Below are 18,536 nucleotides of genomic sequence, written 5' to 3'. Positions count from 1 at the left end.
CTAATAAAGATATTAGGGGGTTTATAGGTGTCTATATGTGAGGACACAAATTTGTGCATCTTCCCTTTTATGTACCAATCAGCATATATTTGGGTTGACATGGATTGGGAGAATCATGGAAGGATATTAGAATTATTATCTATTATTTGAGATAAGCAGAATAAAAAAGTTTCTATCCTCAGAGAGGTATTTTGCTGCCATATTTTGTAGTTCATTATAATAATAACAATAATAACCCTAACAATAGCTTGTGCTCCGTCCATTGTGCCGCCTAATGCCCTTTAGATCTTTCATAGAACTTTGGACCACTACTTTACTCCTATTATATTTTAATTGCCAGTATGATTAAGTCAAGTCAATAAGCATTTATTGACTACTATGTGCTAGGTTTTGTGCTAAACACTAGAGATTCATAAAAAAGAAAACAAGTCTCTACTCTCAAGAGGCACACCGTCCAATGGGATGAGATAACAGGAAAATAGCTATGTGCAAATAAGATGTAGACAGGATGAATTAAAGATTTCTTGAGAGGAAGGTACTAGAATTCAGGGAGATTAGGAAAGGATTCTTGTTTAAGGTGGGATTTTACTGGGGACCTCAAGGAAGTCAGGGGAGACAGGAGATGGAGATAAAGAGAGAGAACATTTCAGGCATGGGTGACAGCCAGCAAAAATAGATGGATGGAGTTGGGAGTTGGTATGTCTTACACATGGAATAGAGTATAGAAAATAATTATTCTTCATCTTCTCTGTTTTTCTGATGTACATAACTGGACAGAATCTTTAAAGAGATTATGGATCTCCTTTTGGAGAATCAGCAATATCATCTGAAAATAAGAGCATTTGGAAGTCTATATAGAATATTTCTTTCATTCAAACTCTGCTCTAGACAAACACTCCCTAGTGACAGTTTCAAAAATTGTTATGAAAGTTAATCAGAGAGATGTGTGGATCAGCCAGGAAATGGGGCTGGTTATGTGGAGAGCATGAGGGATAGCTCATGGACAGACAACCATTGGTCTCCATTCTTAGCCACATAATATCAACATAACTAGGAGAAGGCCCTTCAATACATTGTATAGGCTCTTTGCAAAGGATTTTATTGGTGACTATATTAAAGGGTTATATACGATGAGACGATATAGATAGAGAAGAAGATGTACAATTGAAGGGGGTACCCAACCAGATGGTATCAGAGATCCACTGAAATAGGTAAGTATTTTTTCTTTCCACAATATCAGAGAATGAATGTTTGTGTATTCCTTCTTCTCCCTTTTCCTGCCCCATTGATAGGACTTATTGCCATTGTTCACTTGTTTCAGTAATGTCTGATTCTCCATGACTTCATATTTGGTATTTTTTTTTTTGCAAAGATATTGCAATGGTTTGTCATTTCCTTCTCCAGTTCACAGATGAGACAATGGAGGCAAACAGGGGTAAGTGACTTGCCCGGGGTAACAGTCATTAAGAGTCTGAAGTCAGATTTGAACTGACTCAGAAATAAGATTCTATAATTTTCTAACAGCCATCTTCAGTCTAAATATTTCTATGGAGAGCCTTCTCTACACTAAAGAAACAAGTCATTTCAAACCACAAGAAACCTCTCTCCATCTAAACTTTAAAATTAAAATTATTATTAATTTAATTAAAATGAAAAAGTTTAAAATGTTGAACAATCTCAAAATCTTATGCTTAAGAAAAGGAAAGAGTAGATTTAAAGGTACTTACAACGAGTGGGCCTCTGTTATTTTCACGGTACTTGTTCTGGAAGAAAATGTAAACGACGGTGGCGGCCAGTGAATAGAGGAAGGCGAACACGGCAATGGTGACAAAGAATTCGGCTGAAGATGAGAAGTCACCTATCAAAGCAAGCTTCTCACGCCGTTTCCCTTCACAGGTGGGCACCTCAAAAGTCACCTGATGCAACCTAAAAGAAGATAATTAATGCTTTAAGTTCAATAGCACTGTCAGGAGAGAAGCAGATTGTGGTCATTAATTTTAAACTCAAAACAAGATGAAGTTCATGCAGACTTGATGATGCAGACTAGGTCCACCTCCTTTTTACAGATGAGAAAACTGAGTCCACTCAGAAAGTGAAAGTGACTTCTCTCATGTCCAATGCTCCTCTGTGACACAGTATGTTAAAAAAAAAGGGGAAGCACAATACATTGCTGTAGCATATCCTTTGACAAGGCTCAGTAGTAGACATTCATCACTCAGAAAGCTAAAACATCAGCAATTCCTAGAGATGATTAAATTGGATTCTTTTTCTACAAGAGAGCTGTCAATGCTTGGGCTGTAATAAACCCTTCCTAAACACTTTTTCCCCACTCATTGACTTATCTCTCCTACTTGTTTAATAATTAATTTACACTTAAATATTTAATTTAACTTCTTTGTGATCATTGACTTTAATTCAACAAATATTTAAAACTACGCGACTACTATGTTCCAGGCATTGTGTTAGCCACTAAACTTCTACTAAAAATAAAAGTAGTCCCTGCCTTCTGAGATTTATTTCTAATATTTTACCATTTTTTATTTCCAAATTTTAAATTGAAGCTTGAGTCTGGCTCATTCCTTTGTTTTAACAGATTCAAGGAATGCTTTTCCTATCTATTCCCTACATCAGAGCAATTTCTAAGCTAGGGTGAATGAGATGGAGATTGTTCAATCCTGCCTACTAAACAAAAACTGGCTTAAACCAAGCATGTCTGCAGGCAGCAGGACATGGTCCCTGGGTCCCCTGTTGAAATGAGCTATGGAGGTCAAATCTTAAGCAGACCTTACTCAATCTTCCCATCTAGATCTCCAAGGGATATTCGAATCTTATAATCAGGCATGACTCCCCCTACCACCATGAAGAAATTAAAGAGAAACTATAAAAAGTTATTTCTTCTCATTAGGTATTTACAAATTAGAGATTTCTTGATGAAAGATGAATAATGAGCTTCTAGAATTATATTTAATGACTCAAGATGCTGAATGTCTTCATCTTTGATGACCAAGAGAGGTCACTGACCAGTTAATTTATTAGTTATTGCTAGCTTCATCATTAAATGGATTTTTGTACGCAAAACTCAGTCTCTTGGAATTTTAAAACATCACATCTCAAAGAGCTTATATTCTATTGGGGGCACAGAAAATATTCACAGATAAGCAGATTATCAATTTATGCAAAGTAGTTGTAACAGTGGTAAGAGAGAACTAACCACTAGAAGTAGGATTGTTTCATTTTTGTCTTTGAGTGGGCAGTGCCTAGCATATAGTATTTGCTTAAATTCTTGTTCAGTTGAATTGAACCATGAAAGAATTCTTGTAGGAAGTGGTATGGGAATGGGACCTTGAAGAAAGCTAGGAATTCCAAAAAGGAGAGAAGAGGAGGAAGAGTGTTCTGGGGATGGAGAAAGGAGGAAGACAGACTTGACAAATGCATTAGGATAGAAGATGGAATGTTGGGTATAAGAAGATATAAGTTGCTTTTCTCGCCAAAAGGGAGAGGAGTGAAGGAGGTGTGTCCATGACGAAGTGGAATTTAATACATCATTCAGTTTCTTCCTGTGGAGAAATAAAGTTACTTCCTAAGAGTAAGGAACTTAACTCTAGGAAGCCACAAGCCCTGTGCCAGTCATCAGAGCCCAATAATTTGGTAAGCTATCACAAGATTCTTTTGGTACAAAAAGGATTTGGGCATTAATCTATTTCCCAACTTTCTCTACCCCCACCCCCAATTGCTTATCTGCCAGTCAGCTTTGGTTTCATTTGAAAAGACACATTGTCCATGGTCTCAGCTCCCCAATTAGGCAAGTCCCTCATGTGCTAGCATCCTGACAGCTGTGCCTGCCCAAATTCAAATAAAATGCAATGCGTAGGCTCAGGCAATCATTTTAATACTTGGCAACATATATAGAGCTCTCCAATATAGATCAGAACCCTGAACCACTTTGGTCTCAAAAGTGATTTTTTTTTTTGCCATGACTTTTTCAGTTAATTGTCTCATTTTTCTATTTGACTCAGCCTGTGGGTGCATAGCCTTAGTCATAGGTGGAGAAGTGCCTTTCTTTTCATGTATTGACTGGGGGGCAATTTCAACCCCATTCATGAAAATCCGAGGAAGAACCACAATTTATTCCTATGGCCCTCAATGGACATAATTTAGAAACCAGATTAACATATTTCTCAATAGTACAGCTGGTCTGCAGGAACTGTTAAAACAGAAATAGATTTCCCATCATAGGCCATGCCAATTGCCTTGACACAGATGGTTTACATAGCCTTCCTTGCCCGGTTAGTTTTAGAGCAAAGTTGCCTTTGTTTATTTAGGATGTGTACCACTCCACCTCTCATCACTTTGGGTAGCAAAATGCATGTACTAGTGTATGCATTCTGATCTGGGAGGGAGGGACTCTGAACATCATCTAAACCCTTCAGGTTACAGATGAGGAAAGTGAGGCCCTAAGCAGTGATTTCATCAGGGTCATAAGTCAATAAATGGTAGACCTGGAGGCCCAAACTGATTGCCCACAATTCAGTTTGGTATTTCTGTACTCTTCTGCCTGTTTTGGAATCATAGGGAAGGGGCCAAAAATCATTTTATTGGGACTGGAAGGGACTTTAGAGATCACTAAGTCCCAAACCTCATTTTTATAGATGAGACAACTGAGACTTCCCAAGAAGTAAAAGTGGCTTGTCTAAAAATTGTATAGATAAATAATGGTAGGGCAAGAGTTTGAATAGTACGGCTGGTGATTCCAAATCCAACATTCTTTCCATTCTATCATGCTTTTGTTCAGTCATATCTGATTGTTTTCTTGGGAAAGATACTGGAATCATTTGCCATTTCCTTCTCCATCTTATTTTACATGTGAGAAACTGAGGCAAATAAGGTTAAGTGACTTGCTCGGGGTCACACAGCTAGTAAATTTCTGAGACTTTTTTTGAACTCAGGAAAACTATAATTAGTATTCCTATTTCCAAGCCCAGTGCTCTATCCACTGAGGCACCTAACTGCTGAGTCCTATGCTCACCCCTGGAAAATGTTTCATAGTTGGTACACAAATTAATTTGTAAGGTGCTATGATGTGCCTCAGGATGAGTAATGTTGCCATAATGTCAGTCAAATTTATCATGTAACATGCTGAAGCTGTTTTTGAAATATTTGTATATTGTTGAGAGAGAAAAAACACATCCTAATTATTCCTTTTATGCAATCAGCATGGAAGCAAGCTTTCCTTCCTTCTTGTTAACTGCAGGGGTTGATTTGTAAGAAATGTGATTGCACTAATCAGTGTGAGGCAAAGAGATCCTCAATTTAGTTGTTGTGTTCATTAATATTGAGTTAAGGAGCACAACACTTAGCCCACCAGTCACACTCAGGTAGGATGTGCTGTTTGAAGGAGGAGCAAGAGATGAGATCTAAAAAAAATGTAATTTGACTTAATTGCAGGAATAAGAAGCCTGAAATACCAGACAAAATTGTACCTGAGGAAAGTTTGGTTGAATGGGCATGTGTAGGTAGGACAGTTTCCAGGAAATGGGTCTATGACAAGAGTAGTTGTTCCAAAAGGTGGTTAACTCATTTGGCAGCTGGGTAGCTCAGTGGATTGAGAACCAGCCCTAGAGATGGGACGTTCTAGGTTCAAATCTGGCCTCAGACACTTCCCAGCTGTGTGACCCTGGGCAAGTCACTTGACCCCCATTGCCTAGCTCTTCTGCCTTTAAACTCTATAAGGGTTGGGTGGGAAGTAGTCAGGAATATGGGATACTTGGATGGTGGCTAGAGGCAGTTGCATGATGAAGCTCTAAAAGACCTGGAGATGAGATTCATGGGCAACAGTTACCACAGAGGGGAAGCATCTCCCCTCCTTTTCCCTCCCCATACACACATTGGATACTGGCATCCTGGGACAAAGGCCCATTGATTCTGAGATAATAGCCTACTCAATTTATTTTTCAAAAGAAAAGGTGGATTCCAAGGAGAAACAAGTCAGGGGAAATCATATATTATTGTCATTGGTATCATGGAGGCTGAAATTCTAAAACTGACTTTGATCTAAAGCAAAGAACAGAATAATTGTTCTTCAGACAAGCAGGGATCCTTAGAGGTAATCTGCTTTAAACCTTTTCTTGATATAAATGAGGAAACAAGTGCAGAGGGGGTAACTCAATTCAATTAATCAATTTAAAATACTTATTATACAGCCACATAAACAATGGAGCTACTAAAGGAACTCTCAATGTTTAGCTGAGGGAAGAGAAAGACTTATGTGTCACGGACTCCATTAACAGTCTGCTGAAACCTTGGAATGCCTCAGAATCTTGTTTTCAAAATGCCCAAGATAACATACAGGGAATTTCAAAGCTGATCAATTATTGTGAAAGTGCACAATTTCAGAAAAAAAACAAAAACCCAACGACTGACAAGTTCCTGGACCCAGGTGAAGAACTTGTGAATTATGGAGTGATAAAAGAGTTGATGTCAAGTGTTTGAAAGAATAGAATTTGAAAGACCATGACATTCTAATTTGAAAGAGTTCGGACTTATTCTGCGCAGCCCCAGAGGAGAGAGAAGCAAGGGTAGTGGGTGCAAGATACAAAGAAGCAAATTTAGTCTTGAAGTAAGAAAAAACCTAGAAGTATCCACAAATGTAACGTCTGCCACCACCAGAAGTAGGGGTTTCCCTTTCACTTGAGGTTTTCAAGGGAAGATGAGATGATGCCCATTTGTCAGTTACACTCTAGGGGACTCACTCAGGTATGGGAATGGGTGAGCTGGGCTGTGAGGTCTGATATTCTTTTTTTTTTTTTTAACTCTTACCTTCCGTCTTGGAGTCAATACTGTGTATTGGCTCCAAGGCAGAAGAGCGGTAAGGGCTAGGCAATGGGGGTCAAGTGACTTGCCTAGGGTCACACAGCTGGGAAGTGTCTGAGGTCAAATTTGAACCCAGGACCTCCCGTCTCTAGGCCTAGCTCTCAACACACTGAGCTACCCAGCTGCCCCCGAGGTCTGATATTCTGAGAGAAAAGTGAAACAGTTCCTGTCCTTAGGGAGCTTTTACTCTTCTGAAGGGTTTTGCCCAAGGACCCCCCAGACCTTTTGGCCCTCTGTCCAATCTTCTTATTACTATGCAGTCTGTTTGTCTTTTCTAATTAAAAAAATCACAACAAACCATATCCTCTGTTTTAGAATTGATACTATTACTTCTAAGGCAGAAGATCAGTAAAGGCTAGGAAATGGGGTAAGTGACTTGCCTAGGTTCACAACACCTTGTTTCTGCCTATTTGTCTTTAGAAACAAATAAAACCCATTCCCTTTAAGCAACAAGTGATCAATTTGGGGCCAGTTTTACTGTCAGCTAAGCTAGTAGTTGGCAATTCTAGATTTTGGAAGCAAAAATTGCTCATTTAAAACAAACAAGGAAAGAAAACATACTCTTTGGAGGGATCCTGCAAGCAGGAATGCAAATAGAAATTTGAAAAACAAATTAGACAAGCATCTAACAATCCTCTTCTGAGAGAAAGGTGAGAAGCAGTTGCTGAGCCTGCAAAAGTGACCCCATTGGATATGCTGATTTGGAATGTCCAGTTAAAAGCTTTGCTCAATTGAAACAATTAGAGTGGAATGGAATCTTGCTGGTTTCCCATCAGTTAGTCAGCAGAAAGCATTTAGCACCAGGCTCAAAAGCCAATATTAACTAGTTGTGAGACTGGGGAATTCACTGAACCTTTCTGGGCCTCAGGGCCTCCTCTGTAAAATGAAGCGGTTGGACTAGATGTTTAACCTAAAGTCCCTTCCATCTCTAAGCTTTTAATTCTTTTTTTTTTCAACCTTTACTTTCTGTTTTAAATTCAATACTAGGTATCATTTCCAAGGCAGAAGAGTGGTAAGGGCTAGACAATGGGGATTAAGTGATTTGCCCAAGTTCACCTAGTTAGGAAGTGTTTGAGGTCACATTTGAACCCAGAAACTCCTGTATAGAGGTCTGGCCCTCTATCCACTGAACCGCCTAGCTGCCCTAAATGTGTAATTCTATTATTGTTTCAGATGTAATCAAGGGGCCCAGCCTACCTTTAAAATACCTTTGCAATACAATAAGTACTAAAAACAACAAGAAAAACAATAATCCTTACCTTCCATCTTAGAATCATTTTTGTTGTGTTGGTTCCAAGGCAGAAGAGTGGTAAGGACTAAGTAATTAGAGTCAAATGACTTTCCCAGGCTTATGCAGCTAGGAAGTATCTGAGGCCACATTTGAACCCAGGACCTCCCATCTCTGCACCTGGCTCTCTATCCTCTGAGCCACCTTGCTGCCCCAATATGTGCTTCCCATAGACAGAGTAGACCCTCCATTTTGTCTTTATATCCCAAACATTATGCCTTGTCCATAGTATGCGCTTAATAGTTATTGAATTGAATTTATTGGACAGCTTTTACTTTATAACATAGTCAATTTCTAAATCTATTTGTTGCTTTGTTCTTATTTTTGCAAAATAAATGCTTGTTGGTTGATTGCTATCATGAAACATTTAGGGGGACCATGATATTTTGTAATGGATCTGGATGTTGTGAGTTTAAATCTTTACAAAAATCCATGGAAATTCATAAACAGATGCTAAGTTTATTTTTTTTTCATGTCTGTCCCCAGTTTGATTCAGCTTAATTCAGTTACAGGGCCAGAGTTGTAGCCAAGTATGTAGGAAGGATCTTTGCTGTGGACTCTTGTTAATGATCACCCTAGGGTCTTCTTGATGAATCTATGGCACATGTGCTAGAGGGGATTTCTACCTTCCACCTCTCCTCTGTGCCTGGTGACATTTTTCCATATCACCAATCCCTCAGCCCGGAAGTCCAATGGGAACACTCCCTCCCTCCCCTGTCTGGGGTAAGGGAGCAGCTCATATGCAGAGTGAGGGTGTAGTTTGTGCACTTGGTCTCTAAAAGGTTCGCCATCACTGTCCTAGGGTGTGGCAGCACATGTGTTTTTTCTTCACATTTTTGCAGTAGTTAAATATCAAGTGCTTACAAGAACAGAGACAAAGCTTGGGAATCTGGAAGAAGAAAGTTTCAAGTCCTATCACTAAGCTATAATGGCTATGTCATTCTGAGTATGTTTTTTAATTTCTCAGTTCCCCAGGCAACTTGCTAAAGTATAAATCACAGAGAAGATCTCGATCTGCATTGGTAGAAGGAATTCCCTATGGAGAGTTCTTTGTGCCAATGAAGTTGCAGGTCAGATCTAAAACAGAGAATTAAAAAAATGGGCAGGGCACTAGGTATACAAAACCCAACCCAAACTAAACAGAGTCCTTGCTCCTAAGGTATTTTGGATCTGTTCCAAAGTAGAAATCTTAATGGATCATTTCCTGAAAGTTTGATCAAGAAATCACTATAAAACCAGTTACCACACAAAGTGAAATTACAGGTAGGCATATAGTACCTAGTTCAGTGGAGATTACCTGGAAGGTGTGTATTAAAGACTATTTAATTGGTTAATTCAAATCAATTTACAGTACCCCTCCAGAGAAAGAAGAATCACACAACAGACATAATAAAGAAATGGAGAAAGCCACTGACAGAATCATAGAGAAATTGAAAAATCTGGGCTGGAACACAGGTTTCTTATTATGTAGTACAAGGAATTTGATAAAAAAAAAAAAAGAGGTCACAGTGGCATGTGGCAAAGGGCAGTTCCATTGACCAATGCACACTTGGAAGTAATTATTATGGTGATTGGATCAGGATTTTCATTGACACATGGACAGAAGGATGCTGATGTGTTACAGTAGAGGTTGAGAGTTATTGGCTTAGAATTGTTTAAGGATGCTCTCTTTTTACTGATTTTTTTTTAAAATTTAGATTCTTTCTTCATTTATATCAGAACTACTTATCTTCTTACATCCCTCCTTGATTTCTTATTAGAATACAAGATTGAATCAATATACTTTAGGTTTCAGTTCAGACTTTCTGATTGCTTCTTGAGTTTATGTGTTCATATCTATCATGCTCATTCCACTCCCACTGACTGGACAAAAGCTAAGGATTTTTCCCTCCCACTCCCTCCTAATCCTATTTCCCACTAGGAGTGATAAGACTCACTGATGAGGCATGGGGGGGGGGGGGGGTGGAGCGGAGCAGATTCAAGAGTGGATGTCAGAACCATGGAGAGCACAAGATTATGTCATCTTGAACTGACAGAGCAAGGGAGATGCTAAGTCAATAGGACAACTGAAGTCATGAGTCCAGGCTGGGGAAAAGATGCATGAGAAAATAGTAGATAGGAACAGATATTGGCTTAGGAAGCTGGGTTTCTATAACCATAAATTTCACTTGATCCTCAGGCCCCTTAAATCAATTAAGGAACCAATCAACCTGTGTTAAGTGCCAGGACTTGAATTGGGTGCTCAGGTTTTAAATACAAAATAATGAAACAGTGTCTCAAGGTGTTTACTTTCTATTGGGAGAGACAATAAGTATGTGTATACAGAACATGTGAGAAATAAAAGTTATTTGTTTAGGACATTGCAGTTTAGGAGATCAGGAAAGGCTTCATGTCAAAGGTAACTATGTACTTAAATTGCATCTTGGAGGAGAGGAGGGATTCTTTGAGGGGAGCATAAAGAAGTACCTTCCAGGCTTTGGGGACATAAAATTTAGAGTCAGGGAGATGGGAGTTCAAATGTTCTGTGTAAATAATAATAACATAAATATAAAACAAATCAAATTGATTAGGACAAGAAGGTCATAGAAACCCAAAAGATTTTAATTGTTTCTACAAGTGGAAACAGAGTCAGATCATTCCAAACACTGTTCTAATTTTACTGGCACTATTTTATATTTTTATAAGTTTAAATTAAGAAGGTCAGTTGGCTTATATACAATGTAGGATTTTTTTTTTTAGATTTAAAAACCCTTACCTTCCATCTTGGAATCAATACTGTATATTGGTTCCAAGGCAGAGGAGTAGTAAGGACTAGGCAATGGGTGTCAAGTGACTTGTCCAGGGTCACTCAGCTGGGAAGTGTCTGAGGCCAGATTTGATCCTAGGACCTCCCGTCTCTAGGACTGGCTCTCAATCCATAGAGCTACCCAGCTGCTCCCAAGTAAGATTTTTTTTTTTTTTTTTAGGAAATTCATGTAGAAGTTGGATGTTTAGAGGGTAAAGTGGATTATGATGGAATGTGTTCAGGTAAGTGAAAAAGTGTAGCTCTTCTGTGCTCAGATAGGAAAATTGGAGAAACATGTAAAATGTAAATGGAATATTATACCAACTCATTTTGTCAGCATGAAGAATTCATGTCACTGGGGCTCACCCTACAACTATGGCTCATAATTTGACTTACTAGGTAGGATCATTGATTTAAAGTTGGAAGGAGCCTTAAAGGCCTTCTAGTTGAACATCTTAATTTTACTGATGGGGAAACTGAGTCCCCAAGAGGTACCCCCAAATCACATAGATAATAAAAAATAAGAGCTGGGATTTGAAACCACACCTCCTGACAAGAACCCAGTTCTCTGTACACAGGGCAAGTTCCAGGTTGTGGCTGTTGTATGAGGCTTTTGGAGATCATGCAGGGCTATACAGTTAGCATCAAAGACAGGATCTGTACCCAACTCAGGTCTTTCTGGTGTTAAGACTAGCATTGTACCCACTTTATCATATTACTTTTCACTGTAAAATTACCTTCCTTCCTTCCTTCCTTCCTTCCTTCCTTCCTTCCTTCCTTCCTTCGTTCCTTCCTTCCTTCCTTCCTTCCTTCCTTCCTTCCTTCGTTCCTTCCTTCCTTCCTTCCTTCCTTCCTTCCTTCCTTCCTTCCTTCCTTGAAATACAGTATGTCTGATTAGGAAACTCTCTCTTCAAGTCAATAACTAACACAGAGTGTTAGAGGAGTGCCTGGAAGATGGAGATTAAGTGACTGGTCCTGGATTACACAATTGGTATGTGTCAGAGCTTTTCTTGGCTCTTAGGTAATCTCTCTATTCATTATGCTTCAAGGTCACAAGCATCTATTAAGTACCTACTAGGTTCCAAAATAAATTGTCACAATATCCCTTTATATGTTTTATATTTTTATTCCATTTCCCTATCTGAGCACAGAAGAGCTGCACCTTTTCACTTATATACCTAGGCCCATTCCATCATCATCCACTTTAACCCCTAGACATCCAGTTCCTAAGTGTCTAGATCCTCAGAATCCCTCTCATCTCTAAAAAAGTGGAAGTGTATTTATGTCTATTTTAAGGAAATCACCTCTACTTTATGCCCCCTTCCATTCCAAGCCAAGGATTGAGAGAGAAAAGTGACTATTTTCTACCTCCAAGATGCAGGGTTAGTTGACTGCCTGTAGCAAATGGACTTAATAATTGCTCACCTGTCCAATTCACTTTTCTTAGGTAGAATAAACCACTAGAGCTGCCCATCTGGCCAATATTCCCAAGCTGATCGGTCTGTTTACTCAAGAAAAAAACTATTCAATTCAAGAAGAGAAAATTGTCTGAATCAAGCAACAAACAGAACTGATTAGTTATTTTGAAAAGATTTCACTTCAGTTCTTGATGCTCCACCCCCTTTCCTCCACTCCAGCACTCTTTTTTTTTTTTATCTCCACCTCCATTTCTACTTGTTGAAATCCCAGCCATTCTCCAAACCCTATTTCACATGCCCTCTCTGCCAGGAAAGAAGCTTCCATTACTGCTTCACCAGCTGAAAGCAATCTCTCTTACACTGCATCTTGTTCAAACTTCTCTTCAATACTTATTCTACTTTATAGTATAGCTATTTAATGGGGCAAATAGTTATAGGGATGGTTACATGACCTGATGTCAGTAAGACTTGAGTTCAAATCTAACCTCAGATACTTACTATATGACACTGGGCAAATCACTTAAACCCTGTTTGCCTCAGTTTCCTAATCTGTAAAATAGAGATAACAATAACACCTACTTCCCAGGGTTGTTGTATAGATCAAATGAGATAATACTTCTAAAGTACTTAGCATAGTACTTGGCTATACAAATTCTAGTTATTATTATTACTATTATTAATATATTGTGTTTCTGTCATTTCCTCATTAGACTCCTTTGTATGTCTCTATTTCCTCCATTGTCTAGCATTCTGATATTCCAAGTAATCTGTGGTCTCCTTGGTATGGATATTCCCTCTATAATGCTGATTATCACCCATCTACACCAGCCCAACCTGCTTTACTCTAGGCCAGCATTGGTGATTATTTTCAAAATTGTGTGCCCAAACTGCACTTTCAAGCTGTCTGTGAGCACCTCACCTCTCCCATTACTCCAGAAAGCAGAGGGAGAAAGTGCGCTCATTGGGTGCTGTGGAGATGGTGAACAGAGCTGTTCCCCTTCCCCCCAACTCCCAGCATTCATGCTACCGCTTCACCAATATGGCTCTCTGGGCCATTTTCTTCCACAAGTTGACCATGAAAGAGTTGGTTGTTCTGCCCAATATACTGGAGCCTTTCTTGTCTAGTTGGTACCTTATTTTTAACTTATAGATTTAAAGAGATACCTAGAAGATTGAAATGCTAAGTGATTTGTGTATTATATGTCCATTATGTGGGACAAATGGGATTTGAATGTAAGTCTTTTTGACTTCCACATTGGCTCTTTATCTATTATGCTAAAGCTGCCTCTATTGTATTTTGACTAAAAAAACAAGCATTCCCTAAACCCAAACCACCCTAATTTCTAAATAACCTACCCTAGAGAGGTCTGAGACCAATTAAGCGGCTATTTCTGGAAGGGATGATGAGAATTTGAACCAGGATAGTGGCTATATGAGTGTAGAGAAGGGAATGGATGGCAGAGAGTTAGAGGAGATACATAGAATCAATACAAATTACCATTTGATTGCATTTCACGAATGTTTCCCAGAGCTCCTAAATTTAAAGACTTGGCATAATGTTTTAACTTATCAATAAGATTACAAAACCCAGAATATTAGAAAAGTCTTTTCAGGCTCTAGTAGTCAGAGTAGAATGTTTCATTCATATATGGCTCTATCAAAAGGCAAGGCATCCAGGTATGATTTGACTCTTGTCTGCCATGACTTCTTATCTTCCCATTCATCATATAATAACAGGCCTCACATGCAGATTGCATACAACATGAGCATTTGACAGAACTCTTACCCTATTGGAAATTCAATATATCAGTCTCATTAGGATGAGATAAACTATAATCACTAGCACGTATGGAACAAAATGTAATCTTCTTGAACCCTCCCAAGAAGCTTATTTTCCTGTCAAAAAGCCATAGAATTATAAACCTGCAATCTTTCTTGAGTTAGTCATATCATTATAAACACAGAATCCTTAAAAAAAGGGACCAAGACACAGAAAACATGATTCACTTGAATTAAATAGGAGCAGCTTGCATGACAGATTTATCCTTTGGGAACAGACAAGAGATGTGCCCTTTATTACCCATAAATAGAATGCCACCTTTGTTTTCAGTGGTTTCCCAACATTCATGGGATTCATCAAATTATTTCTATGCTATGTTCACATAATGGCATTCAAAGGATCACCTTGAAAAACTGTACTTACTGGCAGCCCCCAACATTTTAACTGTATTTAATTCAGTTCAATCCAAGTCAAGAGGCATTTATTAAATATCTAGTATATGCCTAGTGTTGTGCTAGGACTGGTAGTTCAAAGAAAAAACAAAATATTGATCTGGCTTCAGATTGTTTTCATTCTAATGGGGGAAGGGAGAGAAGAGGGTAACCCTGGAATAGGAATCAACATTTTTATATCCTAGATCAGTGATGGCGAACCTTTTAGAGATGGAGTGCTAGGTCCTGTTCCCACCTCACTCCCCAGATAGAGTGCTGTGCTACCTCTCCTTACCCTACCTAGAGGAGGGAGGAAGTACTTCCATTGGGCTGCTGGGTAGAGGGGCTGGTGATGTGAAGAAATGTCCTCAGGTGTGGTAGAGAGGGGGAAGGGAGCAGCCTCCTCAGGCAGGCATGTCATATGTTTTCCAACACAATCCTAGATCCTTTTGGTACTCTGATAAAATCTATAGATCCTATCTCAGAATAAGGTTTTTAAATGCATGAAATGATGCACATAATATTACAAAGAGGTAAAAAGAAATATATACATTTTTCTAATCCAAATTTATGGATCCCCTGATGAGGGCCCATGTGCCCCAAGTTAAAGAATTCTATTCTACACAGACAGATAAAGATGGTTCAGTTATTAGAGCACTAAGCCAGGAGTCAGGAAGATCTGAGCTCAAATACCAGCTGCATGATCTTTAATAAGTGATTTAACTCCATTTCCCTCAGTTTCCTCAAATGTAAAATGGAAATACTCATAGTGCATACTCCCCAGGTTTGTTGTAAGAATAAAGTGAGATAATATTTGTAAAGTGCCTAGTATAATGTCAGACATATATTAAGTATTATAAAGTATTAGCTATTATATTAACTATTATTATATAAAGGTTAGATATTATTAGATAAGCAAATAAAACATGTTCAATGAAATTTGAAGGCATTTTGAGAGGGAGAGATTACTGAAATTGTAAAGAAAATAGAGTTATGAGCTTCACAAAATTTAGTTAAAATATTAAATATGTTAAAATTTTAAAAACATGTATGAATTGAGAAAAGTCTTTTGGGGTTTGGCAGACCTGATATGTGCTTTGAAAGTAATTCTAAAAGAACAGTTAGATGGCTCCATGGAGAGGGAGTCAGGCCTAGAGAGAGCAGGTCCTGAGTTCAAATCTGGTATTAGATACTTCCTAGCTGGGTGACCCTGGGCAAGTCACTTAACTCCCATTATCTAGCTCTTGATGCTCTTTTTCCTTGGAACAAATACTCTGCATTGGTTCTAAGACAAAAGGTAAGAGTTTTTTTTTTAAAAGATCCTAGAGGGTAAGAGGCAGTAGTTAGGAGGGATTACAAGGCAAGGATCACATGAGAAAGGACACAGATACCAGGAAGGCATTTATGGGGAGCAACTAGCAGACTAATTTTAGAAGAATGGATCTATGACTTCAAAGGTAGGTGGGAGCAGATTGAGGAGCTGTTCAATTGTCAAGCTAGCTAAGGGCTTTACATGTTATCCTAAAGGCAAAGGCAATGCTAATGAAGAAGTGCAAGAATGGCATCCTTTGGATCTTTGTTGAGTTAGTATCAATATGGCAGCTAAATAGAGGGTGAATTGGAAATGGAAGAGAATGGGAAGCAGAAAGACAGTTGAGGAAGTCTCCTTCAACAGGACAAGTAAGGACTAATTAATTTAGGCCCCTATATTTCAAGCCCACCTTTCTGCTTCTGTGAATTGAACATTCACAATTTTGCATAGGTTGGAAAGCTGGCATTTTGGCCAGATTCAGTGTGGGCTTATATGGAAGAAATGGTGACCCTTAATGAAATCAGAAACATTTATTATTTCTAGTATGACAAGACTTTTCTTCCTGAAAAAATGATGTAATCAATGGAAAGTTTCAAACCATTATTTTCATCTAAGACTGAAGACATTGTTCTAATGATTGGATAATGGTATGTGGCACATCACAGGAATTTTTTAGATGTAGGTTCTTAATCTGGGGTCCAAAGATTCCCAGAGGGTTTGTGGAAAGATTTCAGGGGACTGATCCAATTAGATGGGGGGAAATTTGTATCTTTATTTTTTAACCTCTAATTGAAATTTAGCATTTCTTTAAATTATAGACAATAAAACATGATTCTGAGGAGGCCTTTATAGGCTTTGCCAGAATGCCAACCGGGCTCAGGATACAAAAAATGCTAAGTATCCCTACTCTAGATTCATTTACAAAGGCCCAGTGGAGGAAAGAGAACTGAGTTCTGCTTCTCCATTGAATTAGTAAAATCTGTACACTCATCTGTATGAGCTGGGGTACCTTTATAACCCCTCATTGTCTAACCCTTACTTTTCCTGAAATGCTCTTAGGATGCAATAGTATAAATCAGCAGTCAAACTCTAACCAATTCATGGGCCATTAAACCATACCATAGGATCCCTATTGTGTAATTAGAATTTTGTACACCAGGACTCTGTTTCCCAGAATCTCACATTCATCCTTAGTCCTTACATTTTAGAGATAAGATTTCTATAACCCTGTCCTCTCGCTCTCTTCTCCCATGAACACAGTAGGGGGAAATGGTTCTTTACTCAGGCTTTATCTATTTCTTCTATTTCAAGTGATTATTAATAAACCTTATAAAATATAATACTTGGATTTATTGGATATTAGTTTTAATCTTACACTGCAAATTCCATATTGACTTAGAAAACCACAGAAGAACATCATCTATGTTTTACTGTATTTTCATTTGTTCTATCAAATATCACATAATTACATTTTAATCTGGTTCAGGCTGCCCTTGGAAAGTAGTATGGGCTCCAGGCTGCCTGTGGGCCTTGTGTTTGACACCTCTGGTATAAATCATGCCAGTCATTCTCCATGTAGTCTATGCCTAGAGATAGGAGTCTTTAACTTTCTATGTTAAAGGTTCTCTGGTCCTTCTATTATTTTTCTTAAGTGACACTCAGACACAAGATAGGAAAAATGGGTGAAAGTCTGTGTAGCCCAATGAAAAGAAGATTATTCTGTCTTTTCTGAGGTGTAGGTTGATGAAAGAGGAGAAACACCAAATGGGTAGTGGTATGGCTAGGAGAGATCTTTGAGGATCATACCAAAAAATGAGTAAAGGGAGCAGTGGGAATCTGATATGAGACATAAAGCATGTCCTAATCATATTTAAACCTCTCTCCCAGCAAATTTTGTAAGAGCAAATCTTATTTCATCATCCATGGATCTCAGGCCCACCCATTCCTTTCTGATCAATGCCACTGGTTGAAGAATATATAGCAACCTTAAAATTTGTAGCCATTCATAGAGCCTGGCAGTTGAAAAGTGCCTAGAGTCTACATAATCACATCCACACACTCTCACACTTACAATCACTTTAAGCATATATAGGAAGATTAGCAAAAGCTGTGACTTTGAGAACAGCAAATTTAAACTCATACATCTATAAATTTTGAAATATATATTTTTTTTAGCCCAGATCTGTGATTTTACCAGTTTGGGGGAGTTCCAATGTGGAAATTCTGTTCTACTGATACAGGCTGCCAATTGATCTATTGTATGGTCTAAGAGAATTGCCTGGAAAACTGAGAGGCTAAGCTATTTGCCTACTCTTATCTACCCAGTATCTGTCAGAGGGTAGAGTTGAACTCAGGCCTTCTGGATTTCAAGGTCGGCTCTCTACTATACTTAGGCACCTTATGTATTTCTTATATACATATATGTGTATGTGTGTACATTTGCACACACATCCAAGATACAAAATATACACAACACACGACTGACATGAATGTTTCTATACATACATATGTGTGTGAATAAAACATATTTTTTTAATAATAAGAGCAGAGTGACCTAATGGCTAGAGTGCAAGACTTGGAGTCAAGGTGAATTGGCTTCAAACTCATCCTTTGAAACTTACTAGCAATATGGCCATGGTTATGGCATTTTAC

The 18,536-nt window shown here is 38.4% G+C and overlaps 1 protein-coding gene across 2 annotated transcripts in view; it reads right to left on the bottom strand.

The window, feature by feature from the left end:
- SYNPR (synaptoporin) overlaps positions 1-18,536 on the bottom strand; it is a 395,446-nt gene that overhangs the window by 63,119 nt on the left and 313,791 nt on the right. For both annotated transcript variants that reach the window (XM_007500015.3, XM_056804367.1), the window contains one exon: positions 1,728-1,926. In XM_007500015.3, coding sequence (XP_007500077.1) covers positions 1,728-1,926 — 199 coding nt within the window. The remainder of the gene's footprint in view (positions 1-1,727; positions 1,927-18,536) is intronic.

This window comes from Monodelphis domestica, chromosome 7 (assembly GCF_027887165.1).
Source record: "Monodelphis domestica isolate mMonDom1 chromosome 7, mMonDom1.pri, whole genome shotgun sequence".
In the NCBI taxonomy this organism is placed as follows: Eukaryota; Metazoa; Chordata; class Mammalia; order Didelphimorphia; family Didelphidae; genus Monodelphis; species Monodelphis domestica.
This window is presented reverse-complemented; position numbering and strand designations above follow the sequence as displayed.